The sequence below is a fragment of the Sciurus carolinensis genome, chromosome 17, assembly GCF_902686445.1.
Source record: "Sciurus carolinensis chromosome 17, mSciCar1.2, whole genome shotgun sequence".
NCBI lineage: Eukaryota > Metazoa > Chordata > Mammalia > Rodentia > Sciuridae > Sciurus > Sciurus carolinensis.
In genome coordinates this window covers 30321590-30343690 of record NC_062229.1, presented here as the reverse complement: position 1 = coordinate 30343690, position 22101 = coordinate 30321590, and the positions used below count along the sequence as shown (strand labels likewise).

Sequence of the window (22101 nt, the reverse complement as noted above, 5' to 3'; positions counted from 1 at the left end):
TTGTTTTTGTGCCAGTACCTCGCAGTTTTTTGTTACTATAGCTCTATAGTATAGTTTACAGTCACATATTGTGATGCCTCCAGCATTGCTTTTTTTGGCTTTGGATTTCTTTGATTATTCTGGGTCTTTTATTTTAGAACTGGTTTCTGTGTGAAGAATATCATCACTTTTTGTTCAGGATTATCTTGAATATGTAGATTGTTTTTGGTAATATGGCCATTTTAACAATATAAATTCCGCCTATCCATGAACATGGGAGGTCTTTCCATCGTCTAAGGGCTTCTCCAATTTCTTTCTTTAGTGCTTTCCATTGTAGGTCTTTCACCTGGCCTCTTTGGTTAGACTTAGTCCTAGTTTTTTTGTATTTTTTTAGGCTATCGTGAATGGAATTGTTTTCCCACTTTCTTTCTCAGTAGTTTCATTATTGGTACATAGGAAAGCTATTGATTTTTGTAGGTTGATTTTGCAACCTGCCACTTTGCCGAATTTATTAGCTCTAGCAGTCTAAGAATATTTGAGATGCCCTGTCTAACATTACTAGCTCTGAAATACGAGCATGGGAATTTCTATGAACTGGCACATTGGACTCTGAGTTTCTGATCTTGACTTTATTGGTTTCTCAAGGCCTTGGACCTCCAGTCTCGGATACTGAAGCGAATTCCACTGGAGCAACCAGAAATGATCCCCTCCCAGAAGCAAATGGCAGCCTTCATCTGTATCCAGTTTGGGGAGCACTACTTGGCAGACAAGGAATATGCCAAGGCAGTGCGTTCTTATAAGGATGCTCTCTCCTACTCACCCATGGACAATAAGGTGAGTGGCCCCCAAACAAGACCCTGCACCTTCTGTCCAAGCAACATGTTATGCTGAGTTCACTGACCAGGTGCAGAAGCCAGTTTCTTCTCTGCAGTGCGAAGGTCATGGGACCCCAGCCAGCCACAGCCTCTAGGATGAGATAACTGCTCTAGTCAACCTGGACCCTTACCAGCTGCAGCTCTTGGGAGCAAGGCTGGACTGGGGAAGCCATTGCAGAATGTCATGTTACTGTGGCATTTTCCAGCCCCTGATGGGGGCAGGGAGTTGATGAGGGTTGTGGCTGCCAGTGTTGCTTGGGCATGAAGCCCAGGCTAAGCTTCCAGTTGGTTTTAGGGTCACGAGGGAGGTGTGGTTCTGGAAAAAGTCATAGTGACTGGAGTTTTCACACTAAGTATAGATACAAGCCAGGTGTGATGGTGCATGACTGTAATCCCTGTAACTCAGAAGGCTGAGGCAGGAGGATCACAAGTTTGAGACCAGCCTCAGCAACGTAGCAAGGCCCTAAGCAACTTGGCGAGACCCTCTCTCAAAATAAAAAAAAATAAAATTGGGGATCTAGCTCAGTGGTAGACTGCCCCTGGGTTCCATGCCCAGTACAAAAAAAAAAAAAAAAAAAAAAAAAAAAAAAAAAAAAACCGCTAAGAATAGATACAGAGCTTAATAACAGATCCATTCATTCAGTTAATATTCACTCAGTTAACAGGTACCTAATATATGTCAGGTCCTGTGTGAGGCTTGGAGAGGTGGGACAAGCTGTGGTCCCTGCCCACAGATTACTGTTGAGAAGTGGGGACAGATGAGACAGCTGTGCTGTATTTGCCTACATGAGGATGCAGGCACTGTGGGAATGCAGAGGAAGGGTTCATGGGGCACGGAGGGTTCCCCAGGTGAGGGAGTTTGGAGCTGAAGCTGACAGAAGAGTTGGTAGCCCAGCCCCAGCTCTCAGAGGGTAGTGAGTAAAACCAAGGCTGTGGCTGGAGTACTGGGAGAAGGAGAGGGCCAGAGACATTATCCCAAAGGATTTGGGACATCCTCTGAAGGCAGAGCTGAAAGAAAGGGTGGGGGAAAGAGCTTTCAAAAACGACCTCAGTCAGGGTTTTTCCGCAGTGTTTACTTGGTTAGTTTATTATGTCCAACCTTGTCGCAGGTGATGCTGGAGCTGGCACGGCTCTACCTGCTCCAGGGACACCTGGACTTGTGTGAGCAGCACTGCACCACCCTCCTGCAGATGGAGCAGACCCATGAGACCGCCTGTGTGGTAGGAGGCCCTGGGATCCCTTCCCCACCCTCCCAGGGACCATGTGAGGAGGTGTGGTGACTGCTTCCTCACCCACGAGCTCAGATGCCTCACTGGCCCACCTCTGAGGAGCTTTGGGGCAGAGACTTGATGCTGCACCTGCCACCTACTCCACCTTTCCATAGGAGGGGTGGGCTGGCCGGCAGGGGGCAGCAGCTTCCTGGCCAGTCTAAGGGGAGGGGGTGCGGTTCTCTCTGGGCTGGGAAACCACACCCTCGGTAGGTGAAGGCAAGGGTGGGACAGATTCTGGGGAAAGTGTGTGGAATAGCCCTCCCCAGTTCTGCCTGTCCTCTCCCTATCACCTGGACTTCTTCCAGGGCCACCCCAGGGGCAGAGACTAGGCCCCTGCAGAGCAGAGGAAGGAAACTTTGGCAATCCTCACCTTCCGGTTAGGGGCCTTAGGGGCTGGAGGGCCTGCGGCCCTGGCAGCGGCCTCTTCTCCCAGGGCCTAAGACGCTTCCTTGGAAGTCTTTTTCTACCTTCCCTCTTTACCACCCCCAACATTCCCCAACATCCCTGCCTCCCCCCATAGAACTGCTCTCAGGAATTTCAGAGCCTTGAATGTTTCCTGATAGATGATGGCTGACCTGATGTTTAGAAAACAGCAATACGAAGAGGCCATCAATCTGTACCAACAAGTCCTGGAGAAGGCGCCAGGTAATCCCATCAACTGAGAAAGCCTGCATCAGTTCCCACCCAGCAAGCGCTCTCCCCAAGAGGGCGGCTGCTCCCCTCCTTCCTGCCCAGGCAGAGGAAGCCCCTTCCTCTCTGATTGTTCCCAGAGAGGCAGGAAACTGATAAAGACCCAGTGGAACGTGCCGGCCCTTCCCGAGTCCAAGGGGCCAGTTCCTGGTCCCAGGCACTTGGCACTGAACCCAGGACAGCCTGTCTGTCCCCAAATCACAGTCACTGGGGCTCAACACAGTCCCCTTCTGAGTTCACAACCCCTTGACAGGAACTAGAAATTCTCCCACTGTGTAGCTCCATTCCCACTCACTGCAACATAAAATCCCCTTCTTGCTGGGGAAGGGGCCAAACCTGAGGCTTTAGCCAGAGTTTGGGCAGGCCCAGCACAGTCTACCCACAGGACCAGCAAGTCCAAGTGGACAGGAGTCTGAATCCTGGTCTACCACGTACTAGCATGTAACCTTTGGCAAGTTACCCTCTGTGCTCAGTGTCCTCCTCTATAAAACAGGGACAGTAAGAGTACCTACTGCATCCTGTAGCTACTATATGTGTAAAGCATCAAGTGCCAGGTACCATAGTTAGCTGCTCTGTGTGTGTGTGTGTGTGTGTGTGTGTGTGTGTGTGTGTTGTTTGTTACTGGGGAATGAACCCAGGGCACTATACCACTGAGCTACTCCCCTAGCCCTTTTTATTTTTTATTTTAAGATAGGGTCTTGCCAAGTTACCCAGGTTAGCCTCAAACCTGCAATCCTTCAGCCTTAGCCTTCCCATTAGCTGAGACTACAGGCGTGCACTGTGCCTGGCTTTTATTACCTTATTTAAAATTTTAATTTTTTTTTTTAACTGAAGTTTGAACCCAGGGACACTTTACCAGAGGTACATCTACAGGGTCTCACTAAGTAGCTCAGGGTCCCACTAAATTGCCGAGGCCACCCTCAAACTTGTGATCCTTCTGCCTCAGCCTCCCAAGTCACTGGGATTACAGGCATGCAACACCATGCCCAGCTATTTTTATTACCATTATTAAGCATAATTATTATTATTATTCACTCAACACTGAAAACCAGATGGGCAGTGTCTACTGGCTCCCTACAGGCCCTGAATCTCAGCCTGCTCTCCCTGCCAGGCCCGAGCGCCCCTGCCTGATACAGCTATTGGCCACCACAGCCTAGAGATTTCTGTTCTCTTATTTTAGACAATTTTTTGGTCTTGAATAAATTAATCGATCTGCTATGGAGAAGTGGCAAACTTGAGGAGGCACCTGCCTTCTTTGAATCGTCTAAGAAGATGTCTAGCCGGGTACCTTTGGAGCCAGGGTTCAACTACTGCACAGGCATCTTCTGCTGGTTAGTTGGGTGTGGGCGTGCTGAGGGGGTGCTATATGCTAGAGACTCTCCCTAGCAGACATTCGAAGATCTTGCTCAGTCTCAGAGGAGCAGAAGTTCAGCCTGCAGGCTAGGAAGCCGGAAGACCAGCCCCTGCTTTGCAGACTGAGTGGCTCCTGAATATCACTGCATTCTCTGGACCTCAGTTTCCCTAACTGATTCTCAGTGTTTCCTCCACTACAGGCACATAGGGCAGCCCAACGAGGCCTTGAGGTTCCTAAACAAAGCTCGGAAGGACAGCACTTGGGGCCAGTGGGCCACTTACTATATGGTGCAAATCTGTCTGAACCCAGACAATGAGCTTGTGGGTGGAGAGGCTTTTGAGAACCTGATGACTGAAAGCAAGTAAGGATGTGGGTGTGGTGGGGGCAGAGGTGGGAGGCTGGAGAAGGCAGAGGGAGTCAGTGGGCACACAGAGGGCTGGCAACTTAAGTCCCAATGCCTGCAGCTCCACCAACAGAAAGGAATTGGAGCAGCACGGGGTGCGCACAGCAGAGAAGCTGCTGCGTGAGTTCTACCCACATTCGGCCTTTGGTCAGACCCAGCTGAGGCTACTGCAGAGCCTTTGCCTGCTGGCCACCAAGGAGAAGGCTAACGTGGAGGTGGCACTTAGTACCTTCATCGAGATGGCACAGGCTGAGGTGCGCCAGCTTGGGTGAACCCGTGGGCTGCCGGGCAGAGGACAAGGGCCAAGGCGCACTGACAGCCCACGTCCCACCCCATGTGCAGAAGGACAACATCCCTGCCCTGCTGGCCATGTCGCAAGCCTACATGCTGTTGAAGCAGATTCCCAAGGCACGCACGCAGCTCAAGCGCCTGGCCAAGGTCTCGTGGGCGCTGACGGACGCCGAGGACCTAGAGAAGAGCTGGCTCCTGCTGGCGGACATCTACTGCCAGGGCGGCAAGTTCGACCTCGCCTCCGAGTTACTGCGGCGCTGTGTGCAGTACAACAAGGCGAGCCTGCCCTCTGAGGCAGGGCGGCCCGCTGGGGAAGCAGGGGTCCAGGAACCACAAGGAGCTCTGTGAGGGGTGCTCAGGCTTCAGGGACAGCGGAGATGCTGAGCAGGAACTGGATGGGAAAACGAGGGTGGAGAGGGGCATGTGGGCAACTAACCAGGACTGGAATGAGGAGCACTAGTGATAAAGGCCAGGCAGGGGGTTGGACTATTCCCAGAGGAGAAGAAAACATGGCATGATGGCATGGTGGAGAGAGAGAGAGAGAGAGAGAGAGAGAGAGAGAGAGAGAGAGAGAGAGAGAGAGAGAGAGAGAGAGAGGGAGAGGAGAGCCATTGGTGGGGCCGAGGGGGTGCAGAAGTACAGTCAGGGCTGGAGGGGTGTTTGCTGGATCTGAGCACACCACTCACCAGACTAATGTGACAAGAGAGCGTCTCCAGCTTTGGAGTGGCAGTGAGGGGGCCACATGGTTAACCCCTGGCAAAGGCGAGGGTGCCCCATGGGTCCCTGTGCCACCTGGGTAAATGCAGCTCACCTCCCTCCATTGCCCACTTCTGGTCCCACCCCCACGCTCCGCCTGGGCACTGGTGGCTTCCCCTCCTCAGAGGCGCTGACCCATTTTCCCTGCAGTCCTGCTGCAAGGCCTACGAGTACATGGGCTTCATCATGGAGAAGGAACAGTCCTACAAGGATGCAGCCACCAACTACGAGCTGGCCTGGAAGTATAGTTATCATGCCAACCCTACCATTGGTAAGGTAGCAGCCAAGGTGCACATGAGCTGGTGTGGGAGGGAGGTCAGCACAGGACCCCCAACCTGACCCCAGAACTCAAGGCCTGTTCCCTCGCTATTGGGGGAAGGGCTCCTCAGGTAACGAGGTTGCCAACCTCTATGTGCTCCTTGACCCCCCTACAGGTTTCAAACTTGCTTTCAACTACTTGAAGGACAAGAAATTTGTGGAAGCCATTGAAGTCTGCCACAATGTAAGCCACTGACATTGGCAGGGAGGGGTAGTGGCCAGGACAGGACCCCTGCCTGATGCTGCATACCCCCTCTCTCCTGGTACAGGTCCTCATGGAACACCCCAACTACCCCAAGATCAGAGAGGAAATTTTGGAAAAAGCCCAAGGGTCCTTGAGGATCTAGCTGTGGTCAGAGGGGCTTCAGACCAGTGGACAATTAACCTTGAGCAGTTTCCTCTAGGTGGGTGGGAAGTGGGTTGTTGGACAAGAAATTCAGAAAATGACATATTCTTCCCTATTTCTATACTAAATGTGGTTTATTTGGAATCATGTCTCAACTGACCGAAGAGGCAACCCAAAGCTTTGCTTTTTTTTTTTTTTTTTTTTTGTAATAGGGATTGAACCCAGAGGCACTTAACCCCTGAGTCAGGTCCTCTGCCCTCTTTTAGTTTTTATTTTGACACAGGGTCTCACAGGACCCCACTGAATTGCTGAGACTGACTTTGAACTTATGATCCTCCTGCTTCAGCCTCCCCAGCCACTGGGATCACAGGCTTGCACCACCACAGCCAACTCAAAGCTTTTCAATTTTAAGGCACAAAAAGTAATTTTGCTCCAGGGAAGAAAGATATTAACTGGCTTAGCTTTTGCTCACTGGGCACTTTCTAATAGGCCCCACTACCAGACTTTTATACCAGACTCTTGAAGGGGCAGAGGGGAACAAAGAGGGGGCTTCCAGTAGAATGGTGGTTAAGAAAACACACTATAACTTTTTTTTCCTTTTTTTTTTTTTTTTGTACTGGGGATTGAATCCAGAGGCACTTTACCACTGAGCTACATCCCCAACCTTTTTCATCTTTTTTGAGACAGAGTCTTGCTAAGTTGCTGCGTCTGGCCTTGAACTTACGATCCTCCTGTCTCAGCCTACTGAGGTGCTGGGATTACAGGTGTATAGCACTGTGCCCAGATCCTGTAGCTATTTTTAAATGCCTCCCCACTCCTGTCTGGTTCTCAGTATCCTGGAGCTAAAGAAGCACTGTTCCTCCCTGCTATGCTACCTAGAGTCTCCCCTGGGAATGGGCTCAGGATACTCTGGGCAATGGACCCAGACAAGAGAGTCAGGTGTAGAAGGACCCCAGAGCTGAGGCCCTGTGTGAGGGTCTGCAGGTTGCAAGGGCTATTGTCCCAACCTGTCCATGCATCGTCCCCACCCACTCCCCAAGTCTTCACCTAGCTTCTGCTGATCCTCACCAATTTGGGACAAATCAGATTATTCTTGCCTGAAATAGGGAAATACATTCCAAGAAAAAGTAATACCAACTTTAGCATTTGCAAAAGTCGCTATCATCTAATGCATCCCCAGAACCCTTTCAGTGCCTCAGGGGGAAAATGCAGTGGCCCCTATTCAGATGAATAATGGAATTGTAATTGGCAGGAGGGTGACAGAGGTCACCTTTGCTGTGCTCCCAGTACCACTCTTCCTGTTTTTCAGGATGGCAGTAATGGGTCAGTCCAGCCTCAGGGGAAGTAACTTTGAACTGGAAGTCAGGAGGCTTAGATCTCCCATGTGACCTCCCCAAGTCCCCTCCCGTCTCTGGTTCAGTGTCCCCATGTAATGCAAGACATTAGACTAGATGTTTCCCAAATTTTGGTACAACTCTCTGCCAGTGCTGTACAGCTAATATTTAAGTTTAATTAATGAATGTATTTATTTGTTTTTATAGTGCTGGGATGGAACCCAGGGCCTCGCTTATGGAAGGCAAGTGCTCTATCACTGAGCTACACACGCAGCCCTTAGTTTAATAACTATGTGTTTATATACGTTTATATGACAAAAGAATAACTAGCACAACAGACTCATGAATTCATGGAAATTGTTGCATAGGACGAGTCTAAGTATTAAGCATATTGCTTTTTTTGTTTGTTTGTTTTAGAAAAACATGAAAAAGGTTTATTTAGTGAAACAAAAGTCATGCTCCATATGTGAGAAATAGACGGCCTCCAAAAGAGAAAAACAGCCAATATAATCGACTTAAGAAAAATAGTACAGGTAGAAGGCTGATATGGTAGAGTTTTCGAGAGAAGTTGTCCAGTGACTAAGGTTTGGGGTCACTTTTAGAAAAGTGTCAGTTGTCCTTGATGGTTGCCAAGCCTTCTTTTTATAATGTAGTACTGGTCACGTGCAGGGCTTCTTGGTGAGTTAGCGATCTGGAATGCCCTACCCAGGTTACTACCATCTTTCCTGTAGGAAAATCCAGAACCTTTTCCTGTGACCTGTTTTACAACCCAGTTTTGTTGGGACAAGTTTGAGATGCAGGTCTGTCTGTATGAAGGATTAGGTATAAAAGGAGTGTGCATAACCATATTTTTATGGCTATACAGCATGTTATCTCCACATATCTCAAAAACAAAAAACCCCAAGATGTGACACTATGGCCCTAGATAGGAATGGGCAGGCCTCAGTCGTCATGGGCTGAATCCACAGAGTAGGAGCTTTTAGGAGCTTCTAGGCAGGGCACTGGAGCTGCTGGATAGTCAGAGATGATTCGGAGTCCTTGGAGAGACTCATATTTTGGATCATGCATGCTGAAGCAATCTGTAAAATCATCTGCAGCCACCACTGAAGGGAGAGGAAGCAGCACAACTGAATGAACTAGGGTACTGTATCCCGGGAAGCCTAAGGGCTGGCTGTCTTTGGCTAAACTGGTTACAAGGACATGCTGCCCCACCACAGGCCAGACTCCAAGCCACGATTCTTCTAATGGCCACTGATTATGTGGTCATGCCTATGCATGTCCAGAGGCAAGAGACAAGATACCTGAGGGATGGTAGGACTGGCAAAAAAAAAAAAAAAGGGAGGGAGGATATAAAGACAAAAACATAAAAACAGAATGAAGTTGCAAACACTGGCTTGCATGTTGCAGGCACTCCTCCAAGTGTTTTGCATATATGAACTAGCAAGCTAATCAAGGGAGCAGTGTTCTTTGCACAGTACAGAGGACACCCAGGTACAGAGCACATAATTTGCATATGTCACCTCCCTAGGTAGCTGGGATTCAAACCCATCACACTGGGTCATGTTCATGAGTGAGCCCAGTGCAGACAGAGGCAGAGGATTAGACCACAACAAGGGTCTCGTTTGGTGGGTCCCCCTCCCAGCACTTGTACAAAGCATTACCATCTGTAAGCGGGAGGGTGAAATGCCTCCTGAGGCTCCCAGACTGAAGCTCCCTGGGGCAGGGTGCAGCCTGCCTTTGGCCCACCGCCCACTTCAACTGCTGGGGACAGGTCAGACAGGTCTGGTTGGTGCAGATGGATGAAGCTCTGCAGCTTCTGGTGCCACAACTGCTGAGCCCATCGCCAGACCAGGACTCTACCAGCCACATCTCAATGCCTGCTCCAACCTGGTGGGTGACTTCACCTTTGGGGCCAGGCCCCAGCTCAGTGCCCTCACTTACCTAAAGTAGAGTCCCATTTCAGAAGAGTAGCCCGCTGCTGCTCCCCACTGCCACCCCAAATGACCACTGGAGAGGAATGGGTTAATCCAAAGGAAAAGGTGCTCCATCTGCCCAGCAAGCCTCTCAGCTGGCTTCCTGCCTCCAAGCCAACTGTCCTGCCTGGAAGGAGGCCCAGTGTGCTGTGTGTGCCCCACCTACCCAACACCGCCTCAACATCCAGTGCCCTATGGGGTCACCCCCTCCCTCTGCCCTGCCTCCTGGGGGCATACCCCAGCTCCCCATCCCACTAATGCAGACCACACTGTTAAAAATAGAGCCTCTTTATTGGTACCTGTCAGCTCAGGTACAATGTGTTCCCATAGCACAGGCTGGCAAGGCCGCCTAGGCAAGGGGGCAGGCCCAGAGCCTAGCTTTCTTGGCACAGACACACAGAGAAATGAATAAATTATAGTTCTGACACTGAGGGACAATATAAAAGTTGATGTAAAATTCAAAATTCAATATCAGCAAACAAAGGGCACAAAAGCCCTAAGGAGCCACCCCTTACAACTGGCTTCAGTACATGGTAGGCTAGGATGGAGCGCAGTACCCCAAAGCCCTGTAGCCCTGCAGGGGCACTTTCATGCCAAGGCAAGCCCCTTGCCCTTTCTAGGCATCTGGTTTCCCCCCTCATGTATTATGGGCTGGGAATGGAGGCCACTCACTGCCTTCTGGAGGGCAGAAGAGAGATCCGAGGGCAGGAAGCAGAGGGACTGGGTCGGGCATAAGAGGGTTTTGGTCACGGCTGGCCAGCCCAGCACCTGCTTACACAGTCATCCCCAAACCAGGGCTTGCATCCACACCTGGTCTACACCAAAGCCCAGGCAGGACAGGATGCAGGACCAAAGGGGCCCTGCCCCCAGCACGACTACCAGCCAGAGAGGCACAGCTAAAGCTGCTTCAGTCTCCAAATAAATTATGGAAATAAATTAGTCTTCACAGTCCAGAGGATCTAGCCACCCATGGGTCTATGGCTCAGAGTGGCCTGAGAAGTCTTAGGAGGTTGATTAGCCCTGTTTCACCATCCTTGGGCTAAGGAATATCATACAGAGACTGAAAAGAGGTCTGCGAAGCTCCAGGAGAGCCACGTCTTCTCCTCCTGGCACACGCTGTGGAGGTGGAAGAGCACTGTGTGGGTGTGGGGGGGCCAGGCGGCTGAAAGGGGGAAGCCCCTCCCCCCTCTCCAGCACAGAAAAGTTAATAAATAAATAAATTCAGAGTGTTTCGTGAAAACCAGGAGTGCCCACATACCTGTGGCTGAGCCAGCCAATGGGAAACTTGTTACATACAGACCTTGGGGAGCCCCCAAATCACAAAAAAAGCAGCAACAGGGTTCTTGGGGCAGGGACAAGGCACCCTAGTCCTCACACCGGCACAGGCTCTATCAGAGAGGCCGGGGCAGTGTCCTCAAACTGGCTGTCGATGAAGGGGGCCAAGGCTTCGGCAACTGGTTCAGACAAGCCCATGAGGGACTCCAGGAAGCAAGTGCTGGCGTCCCCAGGTGGAGAGAGGCCAGGCAAGGGGCCGTGGGGTGCCTCAAGGTTGTCCAGGCTGCCAGGCACCTTCTGGGAGGTGTAGTGAGGCCCCAAACTATAATCCGGCAGAGACTGGAGTAGCTCAAAGGAGTCACAGGAAGACAGGCTGAGGTCCACCGAGCTGCTCTGGCCGATGTCCACGCTGGGTGGCACCGAGGTGCCAGGGAGGCTGCTTTCTCTCAACCCTTCAAGGCCACCACTCAGGAAGCAGCTGGCATCCAGGTTGGCATTCTCATCCAGGATGCCAGGCACGAGGCTAGAGCCAGAGTAACTGTGGGTCCAGCTGGCCAGGCCACCAGGGTCGCCAGTAAAGATGTCAGTCGGGTAAAAGCAGCTGAGGTTGTCCAGGTTCCCCACTCCCGCTTCCTCCTCCTCCTCCTCCCCACCAAGGTCAGAGTCACTGAAACTCAGGATCCGCGCCAGGCTGTCATCATCCATGCTTGGCTGGAAGCCAGGGCCAGGCAGGCCTGGGTGGGTGGTGTGGTCTGGGGCCTCACTGGTGCTTGATGAGGACGATGTCGTGGAGGAATCGGTCATGTCGCTGCTACAGCTATTGTCCCCCAGCTCGCTGCTTGCTGGGGGCTTGGCCAGTGGGAAAGTGGAGCCCAGAGCCTGCTCGCCAGGGCTGGGTGGGCTGCCCTGTGCAGGGGCCTCCAGGTCCCTAAGGGCCTCGGCCCCCTGCTCCAGCTGCAGGCGGGTGAGCGTGTGGATGAAGTGGGTCTGCACGCGCGCCTGATTGAACTCCACACGGCCCGTGGGGTTCTCACAGCCCTCCCTGCAGCAGCCACAGGGGAACGCTGTGTGGTCCATCTGCGAAGAAAGCGGGAGGCAAAAGTGAGAATCCCGTGGAGTGGGAGCACCCCCAGCCCCAGGCTCCCCAGCCCAGTCCCATCCAGCTACCACACCTGGCACTTGATACCCGCCAAGCTGCAGCTGCAGGTCTCAGGGTCACAGACCCTATCACAGCGACAGCCACAGTCCTCACGAGACTGGCGCAGTGCCTGCAGTTCCCGCTTCTCCTCACGGTCGATCCTTCGTACTCCCGCAGCCCGCAGCAGAGCCCGACGTCGCCGAGCTGGGTGGGGTTGTAGGAAGTTCACTTCTTCCAACCGGCCACCGGCCACAGCCACCGCCAAGTCCTCTTCCACAGAGGCATCGTTGATGGCGTCCACTGTGAGTGGCAGGCCGGCCTCCCCCTCAGGTACGCCAGTCGCTGAAAGCTGCATCCATGGGAAAGGGATGTGAGAAGCAAGAATGTTTGACAGATGCCCTCAAGTGCTTACTCTGTGCTGGGCACTATGGATATGGTGGCGAGAACAACCAAGAATACTACACCCTTCAGGGCATCTTGCAGAGATGTCCTATTCCTGTCATTCCCTAGATCAGGGACAAAATTCCCTCTCCTATCAATCACATACACCTCCCCCTGCAACAACACATCATCAACTCCACTTCCTCTTCCCCATTAAGGGCAGACAGATTCAGGCAGCAGGCTGCAGGCCCTGTCTACCTGGAGCCCACCACCTGCAGCCCCCTGGGTCTGCAGATAACCCAGGCTGACTGGGCCAGTCACAGAGCCCACAGACCCATGTGCCCACACAGGACATGCCAATGGGCACCCAGGGCTAGGATTCCAGAACTGCTGGAGTGCATGGGCTACGAAGAGAGGTCTCCCTACCTTCCATCGCAGCATCTCCAGCTTCTCCTCTTTCAAGCGCTGGCGGAGTTTCTCACGCCGGGCCCGGGCTTGCTCCTGGGTAAACTCGGACAAGGAGAAGTGGCGGCAGGCGCTGTGGCGAGGGGCCATGCCCAGAGTACAGCCACCACGGCTGGGCACACTTGTGAAGCCCTGGCACCGTTGGAAGTAGAAGACAGTGATGCCACTGAAGGCAACACGGCCTGGGCGCTTCCGGGGAGCCCGCTTCAGAATGGACCGAGCTGGAGGACAGGCAGGGAAGGGATGGATTATTCACCGAGGCACAGCATCACCTTGAGGAAGAGCACGCAGAACCCCTCTCCACCCACCTTAAGAAAAAAAAAGTGGACCTGAATTTAGGAGCCAGCCTGGCTGGGATTGGACCTGGTAAAACTAAACACACACCCATGTCAACACTGGCTTAATGTCATTTACCAGTCCAAGCGACAGTATTCATAAGGTTAAATATCTTTCTATCATTATGGGTCATCTACTATCCCTTGTACAGTTTTGTTTTGTTTGGATACCAGGGATTGAACTCAGGGGCACTCCACCACTGAACCACATCTCCAGCACTTCTTTGTATTTTATTTACAGACAGGGTCTCAATGAGTGGCTTAGTGCCTCGCTGTTGCTGAGGCTGGCTTTGAACTCAAGATCCTCCTGCCTCAGCCTCCCAAGCTGCTGGGATTACAGGCATGCTTGGCCCTTGTATTGATTTGGAGGAGCTCTTTATGTATGAAATTGGAGAAAATAATCATCTATTTGATCTATCTGTGCAAATATTTCAGTCATCTTTTTGGTATGGCATTTCACACAATTTGTGTGTGTGTGGCAGTGCCAGGGATTAAATAACCCAGTCTTGTGCATGCTAGGCAAGTGCTCTACTATTAAACTACATCCCCAGCTCACACAAACCAATTTTTAAGGTTTATGTAATCAAATATATATATATATATTGATATTTTACTTTATAGTGTCTGTTTTGCAAAAGGCTCAGAAAGTCCTTCCCTTTCTTAAGTTACTGATTGTATATTGATTAATAAGCTCATATTGATACATTTAATATATATAGGTATATTATTTTCATAAGTCAGTCAAATATTGGCAAGTCCATGTATTTCAAGCTAATATATTAATTCTAAAAGATTTTGTTTGTACTGTTAGATTCTATGTGCTAAAAATCATAGCACTGTAATGCACAAATACACACATACACAAAGGTAAGCATGTATCTGTGGTATTAAAATTTCATGAAGCAGTGATGAGGAAAAAAAGTCTAAAAAGGTTTCTTGGAGGTGGAAGGAACAAGAGTGAAAAAGAAGCTTGAAACAGTGCTCTAAGATTATCAGTTTGAAGGCTGGATTTGTTTTTTTTCCCCTTCAGTGCCAGGGATTGAACCCAGGGGTTCAATTTGCGCATGGCAAGCAAATATTCTTACCACTGCGCTACATCTCTAGCCCTCTTTATCAATTTGGAATCAGAATTACACAAGGTTGGAAAATAACCTGGAAAAAACCCTCTTCAGTGTGTTCAGGCAAAGCCAAATAGCATTCTGACAAGAGAGGGACTGGCTTGGCAGGCCCTACGGCAGAGATGTGTGGGGTGTGGAACTCCAGCGGCCGGGTTTGTAGGAAGGGTGGGCAGGGTGCATGCTGGAGAAATGAAACTGGAACAGAAGGGAGGGGCCTGAGTGGGAAGGCCCCAGGGCCACTCCAAGGAGCTGCATCTTGGATGTCACTACTCCCAGGGTCAAAGGTGAATCAAGCTAGACCCTGGTGTCTCCGGACAGAGGGCATATCCTGGGAAGTGGATGCCACAGGAGCCAAGGGAGGGAGCTACAGCCTTGGGAACCTGACCTCCAGAGGTCAAAATGGCTCAGTTCGGGGCCTCCCAATTCCACCTTTCAGGAAGGAAGAAAAGAGGGTTGCAGGGAAGAGAGGACTCACGGGTGAAACTCTGGGAGGCACAGAAGTCCTGTTTAGGCAAGGGCGTCTGACCCCAGGAGCTCTCCTCATCTGAGACTGAAGAGCTCGGGGAGCAGCAAGGAGAGAGGCAGCCAGAGGAGGTGGAGGAGCAGAATGAGGAGGAGTCCTCCTCCAGCTGGTCAAACTTCCTCTTCAGCAGCCCAGTCATGGTTGCAGAGGTGCTCCGGGGACTGGCGACAGACGGCCTGGGATGGGAATGAGAAAGTTGTGTCAGGCAGGTGATAACAGCAAGCCCTGGCAGAGGGCAGAAGGCAGGCGGGCTCTCAGCCACGATCACTATTCGTCCTACTTCTGCTCCAAGAGGCCCAGACCTAGGTCTTGGCCCTCCATCCCCAGCCAGAAGTTCTAGGTGCAGGAGCACGGTCTCCAGAAGGTCCCCTGCCCCCAGCACAAGACACAGCACCTCTTCCTCCAAACAAATCCACATCCTGATGCCTTTGAACTCCTACAACTCTTGCCCAAAGCCTTCTGGGGAAACCGCCTGGCCCCTTACCACCACCTTCTATAACCCACCTACTCACACACGTCCACGCCAGCAAGGGCAACAGGCAGACAGACCAACAGATGGACTGAGGGACCTCGGGTGTGCCATTCCTAGACAGGAGTCGTGGGGCTGACTCACCGCAGGGGTGATTCATGGGGGCTCGAGTCTGTGTGCCTTTGTGTGTGAAAGCCGGCCATGCACACAGCCCACAGGGCCCTCAGAAGGTGACACTGCTTCCTCTTCTCCAGAACACCCACGCCCACTGGCCTGCACTCAGGCAGCCCCGGGTCGTCACTCCAGGGTCAGACACTTTGGGAAAAGCTGGGTTGACGGCCCCCATTCCCACAGGGAGGACTTTCCTGAGCCCCTCCCCTCCAGTGATGGAACTTCTCAGACTTTCCCTCAGAAACCCCCATCTTGCAGGAGAGAAGTCCCCTGCCTGCAGGCCTGATGTGACAGGGAATCTTCATTTGACTTAAAATTCACCTAGGCCTTGCCTTCTACTCCAACATTTAAAACTGTCTGAATTAACCTCCAATGGAAATCATTATTCCCCTTCAGCTTCTGAGGGTAGCAGCCCAGGACACACCACGCTCTCCCCACTGAGACACCACAGCCAGGCTGGCCTCTTCAGGATGGAGAGGGCTGGGCTCCTCGCCCTGAATGAAAGTACAGTCCCTCTGCCTGGGAACCCCCAGAAGATTCAATCTCCAGGGCTACTCACTGCTACCTTGTGTCTGTGACCAGGTCCTATGGCTCTCAGGGCTGGGTCCCCAGGAGGTGGCCAGGAGGAAGGGGAAACAAAGCTCAGGTCCTAGGGCTGGAGAGCCCCACCCCCACAGTCATCACAGGAAATGAAAGAACAGGAAAAACCAACCAGAAAGCTGTCTTGGTCTCCTCTACTCAGGTGTCCTTTCCAAATACCCCTTTTCCTTATCCCAAGCATCCCCTAGAGTCCGGGAACCTAGGGAATGTGTTGTCAAACAACTAACTGGATAAAATTCATCGCAGGGACAGCCTCCAAGAAGCAGGCATGAGAGAACCAAGAAAATCTCCCTCCCTGGCTAGCCCCCCACCCTGGGGTGGGGGAAGAGGATACACAGGTGTTTCCGGGGGTAGTTTCTCAGGCTTGGCACCCCCCTTCCCAGGGTCAAACCACAAACAAAAACAACCCAGCTCCCAGCTGACCTGCAGTCTCTCCCAGGAGATGGAAGAACTTCATGATCCAGAGCCAGGCACACGCACTGACCACAGATACTCGCACAGAAGCACATGCAGAACCCACACCTCCTGTCTCCATGGAGAGACCCTCAGGGAGACCCCATTCTTTCCCCAGATTCCAGGTGCCATCTATAGGGTGCTGAATGCCTTCCTAATCACATGCCCCGACTGAGGTTCCCGCCCGCCCCCCCACCACTTAATCAATTGCCCACTCTCTATGCCTGGCCTTCCCCAGGAAATATACAATTCCACAGGCCCCAAATTGAACCCTGGTCTCTGTCCCCCACCCCCCACGCCATCTGTTCCTCTTCCTGTGTTCCCTATCTTAGTAACAGCACTGCCACCCACCCAGTTGCTCAAGCCAGCAACCTGCAGCCTTCTCAACGCCTTCTTCTCCCTCCATCTACATCCAGGCACTCGGTCCTGAGGTTCACATACACATTCACGTAATCCACACAAGGCCAGGCACAGACTCAGTCACCTGAGGTCACCTGAGACAGCCTGAGGTCACCCAGCATCATATTAAAAACCCTGGCTCTAGAACGAGACTGCTCATTGGGTGGGTGATCCTGGACAAATTCCTTAACATCTCTACGCCTCCAACTCCTTTGTCTTAAAACCTCATAGGGTTAGGAGGTTTACAGGAATCCATACATGCCACGTTCTTAGGCATGACAAGTGTTTCAGTGAATGGATGGAAAAAGAATGAGCTCCTGGACACATACAACGCAGATGAGTCTCAGATACTACCTTGAGTCAAAGAAACCAGAATGCCAGAATCAAAATACCTGCTTGTGAAGTTCAAGAAAAGGGAAAACTAATTGGTTGATGAAGTGAGAATAGTGGTTCTAGGGGTAGGGAGGGGTGCACACTGGGGAGAGTCATGAGGGGATTTCCTGTAGGGTCTAGAAATGCTCTTGGTTGTTCTGGTTGGTGGTTATATGGGTGCCTAAAAACTAAAAATTCATCTAGCTGTATGTGTGAGACTTGTATACTGCATGCAATCTATGTAGGTCACCATCAATTTAAAGAGCCTGGGCTGGGGGTGCAGCTCAGCTGTACGGCACTTGCCTAGTATGCTCAAGCCTTGGGTTCAATCCCTAGCACTTAAAATAATAATAGTTTACTACCGTTATCACGTCTCTGACCCCACACTACACGTGTCCCCTACCTCTGCTCCTGCTCTCTCCACCCGTCCATTCTTTACTCTGCAGCCAGAATGACCACATTAAACCAAAGACCTACCTGCTATTCCCCTGTTTAACACCACTCTGTAGCTGCCCCTGAGCAAACCTGTCCTTAGGATTAGTTCTAATTGGCTGAAGCAGAGCTGACCGCTGCTTGGCCTCCAGCCTCATCCTGCAGACTCTCCACCACTGCTCTCTGTACTCCAGCTGAACCTGCAGTTCCCCTAAAGGCCATGTCCTTGCCCATTTCCTGGCCTTTGCACAAAATGGAACAACCCAACCTCATTCTCTTTCAGAAGTTATCTCCAAAGGGACCTCCAGAGTCCCCTACTCTTTCCTCCTGCCTCTCTAGGATCCTGCTGTACACCGAATGTGTGTATCCTATCAAAATTCCTATGTTGAAGTCAAATCCCGGTGTGATGGTGCTTGAAGGTAAGGCCTTTGGAGATAAGATCACGAATGGGAATTAATGCCTTTAGAAGAAACACAGAGATGACCTGTTTCTCTACCGTGTGAGGACACAGTAAGACAGTGCATCTGCAAACCAGGAAAGGGACCAGATTGGCACCTTGATCTTGCACCCACCAACTTTTAGAAACACAAGAAATAACTTCTTTTGTCAAAGCCACCCAGGCTATGCCATTTTTGTTACAGCAGTCCAAACTGACCAAGATAGCGCCCATGGGTCCTGGAATTTCCCCATCACAGCCCTTATCTGACCATGGTGCAACTGCCTCATTGCTCATCTCCCTCACACCTCAGGTACCTCTGCCTGGCTGTTATCTTCCTGTGCCTAGAACACAGCCTGGTAGAGGGCACCTGACAAGGTCTGATGTAGGCAAGCCAGCATCAGGAATGGACACAGAGACAGCCTTTAAGCACATGAGGTCTCAATGTGACCTTGGCTCTTGGCAGTTAATTTAGGAAGGGGCCGCATGTTCCTCCTCTAGCAGAGTATTCAAGCAAGAGTAGTGCTCAAAGGTGGCCCTGAGGACTGGAGAGGGAAGCTCCAGATGCAGGTGGCGCCAACCCCAAGCCCCCTGTTCCTCAAGAGTAAACAGATAGAGAGATGTTAGGAAGCATCTCAGCCCAGACACCAGGGCTCTGCATCAGGAATGTCCACAGAAGGACTTAGGTGAGGGGGGGGTCTAGCCTCCAAGGCTGCAGAGTCACAGGGAGGCTGCAGGCACACTGCAGGCAAGAGTGATGAGCCCCTTGCAGGATCTGCAGACCTGGAATGAAATGAGAAATCATCTCTTCCCTGATACTGCCTTGGAGTAAGGGGGGAGGGGGAAAGACTCCTGAATCTCCATTCCTCTGTCCCACCTGGGGATTCAGAGACAGAGAGGCAGAGGCAGGAGATGAGATGGAAAGACTGAGCCAGAAACAAGGAGAAGCCAAGTCAGAAAAAGGAATGAAAGATAGTGAAAGAGTCCAAGAAAAGTGTCAGACAGTGAGTCAGAGGGTGGGGGAGGGGCCTTCAGCAGCTCCCCAGGAATCAAGATCCTGACCATGGCACTGTTCCCAGGGTGAGCACAGCCCCCTCCTGGGGTCCTGGAGGAAGGAAAAGAAATTCCCAGAGAGCTGGCTCAGACAGAAATACCACACCCCCAGGAGCCCTGGGAGACAGGCCCTGAATCAAAGAGAACCAGGCTTCTTCCGGGATCTGACTGGGCCCTGAGAATCAGGCAGCCCTCCAGCCACCACACACAGGCACTGACAGCCCAGGGGAATGTCTCCCAAGCCTACAGGCCACAACTACACACTCAGGTTGTACTATGTGACTCCTGGGAAAGCTACCTCACTCTTGGCACTAAACAATCCAGAGCTGTTTGGGAAAGGGCATTTCAAGGCCTTTAAAAAGTCCCATCAACTCCTGTGTCCACCTCAGCAGTCCCACCAGTGCCCCAGCTCCCAGCCAGAGCTGGTATTAGGGAGGGGGGGCACCTTCAGTTGCCTCTAAACCCCTCTAGGAATCTGAAGAATGTGTCCTTTAACCTCAGAACTGAAGGCCTTGGCCAGCTGCCCCCCACAACACCTGGGGTCACATGACCCCAGCCCTCAAGTATTACTTCCTAGGACAGGGGAAAAGCACCTACAAGCACCTCAGGTCCCTAGTGAAACAAATTGCCTGGGCAGCCCAGAGACAGCAGACAGGAAGCATGGGCACACCCCTCCCCCACCCATCCCTCTGAAAGTCATCTGGGGGAGGGGACAGTTCCTAGGCCTAGCCTCTAGGGCCTGGCTCTGGGTAGGTGCCAAATGTTTGTTGGCTACTTGAGGCACTTGCTTCTGCAGAAGGGAAATTACACCTGACAGTGACTGCTCCCTCCACCTAAGCCAAGCCTCCTTCACTCCCTTCATTCATTCATTCATTCATTCATTTATTCATTCATTCAACAAATATTTGCTGAGCTACCATAATGAGTCAAGTACTATGGCAGGCATTTGGTCATACAGGGAGCAAGATCTACAACAAATGCTGTCCTCTTGAAGTGTGAGTTGCGGGGTGGGGGCAATCAGTGTGGGGTGATGGAATCAGAGGGTGGAAGGACCTTGTAGGGAATCACAGGGAAAAGGGGGTGAAGGCAGATCTCTCTGGGAAATGAATACCGGCAGAGTTCCAAAGAGGGGATACAGCACGGGTAAGGGGCTTAGGCAGGGACAGCAGAATGCTGAGTGGAGGAGGGGCAGCCTAAGAGGCAGCAGAGCCAGGGCCACAGGGCAGGCTTTGGCCTGAGGGCACAGGAAGTCACTGAAGGGTTTAAGTAGGGAGTGACAATACCAGATTTGCATTCTTAAAAGATGGCTCAGCCCTGGGACTAGAGGGGGTGTGACCTGTTTGATAGTGAAGCCAGGGCCAGGTGAGATGACAACAGGACAAGACAGAGGAGAAATGGGGGGTAGGCCTGATGACTTCGGGATGTGGAGATGGAAGAGGGCAGGGGTATGGAGGATTTGGGGGCGTGGGGTGATGAGTTACTCTCCAGAGGACTGTGAGGCTTCTGAGTGGAGGTGTTGGGTGGGCAGTGAGAGAGCTGGGGAGGACGCTCTGGTGTCAGGAATGTGGGCTATGGCTGTGTGTGACTGTGCCGGGAGCAGGAGTGACTAAGTGTGTGTCTGTTGCTGTGGTGTGGGCATCTCAACAGTGCGTGACGGGAAAAAGGCCCCCGGGGAGGGGAAACTGAGGACCGAGAGGAAGTACGTGCAGAGGAGGGAGTAGAAGTGCGTGGGAGAGGACCTACGTGTGCCCGCGGGTGGCCGGTATAGCTGCGCCCCGTGACTCACGGCGGTGGCCTCTGACTGTGACGGTGACTGACAAACAGGTGAGCGTACGACACAATCCCTCCTCCTCCCTCCCTCCCGGGGTCCGTGACTCACCCGGCTCACTCCTCGCTCATCCCTCCACTCCCTCCCTGACCCCCGCCTGCCGGGATCACCCGGCACACGCCGCAGCTCCCGCACCCTTCCCCGGGGGGAGAGCCCGAGGAGGAAGGCGACAAATGTCACCTGCTCCGGCCACGCGAGAAACTTCTGAAAAGTTCTCAGGCAGCTGGGTCAAAAGGAAACTGAGCCGCGGACGCGCGCGCCTGGCCACTCTGCCACCTGCACCGGGCTCTGGGACCGGGACATCTCGGGGCAACTGCGGCGGGCGGGGGAGGGGAGCGGAAAACCTGCGACTCCCGCCTCTCCGGCTCCCAGCCGGGCTGGGCAGCCCCCGCCCCGGAGCCCACTCGGGGTGCCCGAGAGCGAACGGCAGAGGCCGGAGCAGCGGTGCCACTCGCGCCCGATGCCCCCTCCCCAAAGTCCCGTCCAGCGGGGCTCGAGTCCCCTCAGCGCTTACCTGAGACCTGGTCGCTCGCCAAGGACACCGACGCGAGCCTCGTCCCGGCCCGGCACGCTCCCCGGGCCGCGACTCTCTGCGCTCCGCCGCACAGCCGTCGGTCAAGCCGCCCCTCGCTCTGCGCGTCCGGCGGCTGCGGCGGCGGCGGGAGACTGGCTGCGCCCGGCCCCGCCCGCCGCTCCGCCCTCCTCGTCAGTGGAAAACTCCGGGGCTCACTGCGCTGACGCACGCCGGGCCTCCCGCCAGGCCGCCCGGCAGCCCCGCCCCGGAGGCGCCGCTCCTCCCCGCCCGGAGCCGGCGCAGCGGCCGCGGGGCCTCCCGGCGGACTCTGACCCCGCGGCGGCGCCTCGCCGCTCTCCGCCCAGCCCCCGCTGCCCGCGCCCTCTGCCGCCCTCCTGCACTGGTCCTCGAGGCGCCGACCGTCCTGGCCTGCAGGGCCGGCCCGTAAAGATGCCCACCTCACCCCACCGCGCCGCTGCAGATGGGTAGACTGAGGCCGCGAGCAGCGCGAAACTTCCCAAGACCACGGGCCAGGACCGTGAGCAGAAG

The 22101-nt window shown here is 53.0% G+C and overlaps 2 protein-coding genes across 5 annotated transcripts in view; one reads left to right on the top strand and one right to left on the bottom strand.

The window, feature by feature from the left end:
* Ttc21a (tetratricopeptide repeat domain 21A) overlaps positions 1-8306 on the top strand; it is a 36333-nt gene extending 28027 nt beyond the window's left edge. For 3 of the 4 annotated variants that reach the window (XM_047530328.1, XM_047530327.1, XM_047530326.1), the window contains 10 exons: positions 625-813; positions 1964-2074; positions 2689-2770; positions 3996-4146; positions 4369-4530; positions 4634-4826; positions 4915-5139; positions 5770-5890; positions 6054-6121; positions 6207-6449. In XM_047530328.1, the coding sequence (XP_047386284.1) occupies positions 625-813; positions 1964-2074; positions 2689-2770; positions 3996-4146; positions 4369-4530; positions 4634-4826; positions 4915-5139; positions 5770-5890; positions 6054-6121; positions 6207-6284 (1380 nt within the window). In that variant the 3' untranslated portion in view covers positions 6285-6449. Of the gene's footprint in view, positions 1-624; positions 814-1963; positions 2075-2688; positions 2771-3995; positions 4147-4368; positions 4531-4633; positions 4827-4914; positions 5140-5769; positions 5891-6053; positions 6122-6206; positions 6450-7824 lie in introns of those variants that run through there. The other variant, XR_007105629.1, reaches the window with a different exon arrangement.
* Positions 8307-9862: 1556 nt separating this feature from the next.
* Csrnp1 (cysteine and serine rich nuclear protein 1) lies at positions 9863-21739 on the bottom strand. The gene is made up of 5 exons (XM_047530336.1): positions 21553-21739; positions 14778-15001; positions 12811-13070; positions 12038-12352; positions 9863-11942 (listed from the first exon to the last, which is right to left on the bottom strand). Exons 2-5 carry the CDS (start codon positions 14962-14964, stop codon positions 10962-10964), a joined length of 1743 nt encoding a protein of 580 aa, XP_047386292.1. The 5' UTR covers positions 14965-15001; positions 21553-21739; the 3' UTR covers positions 9863-10961.
* Positions 21740-22101: the final 362 nt, after the last annotated feature.

Coding starts and splice junctions, on each gene's coding strand:
- Csrnp1 (XM_047530336.1), bottom strand. CDS start 14,964: ATGACTGGGCTGCTGAAGAGGAAGTTTGACCAGCTGGAGGAGGACTCC. Junction 12,353..12,810: donor TGGAGATGCTGCGATGGAAG/GTAGGGAGACCT, acceptor CCATGGATGCAG/CTTTCAGCGACTGGCGTACC. Junction 11,943..12,037: donor TGGCGGGTATCAAGTGCCAG/GTGTGGTAGCTG, acceptor CTTTCTTCGCAG/ATGGACCACACAGCGTTCCC.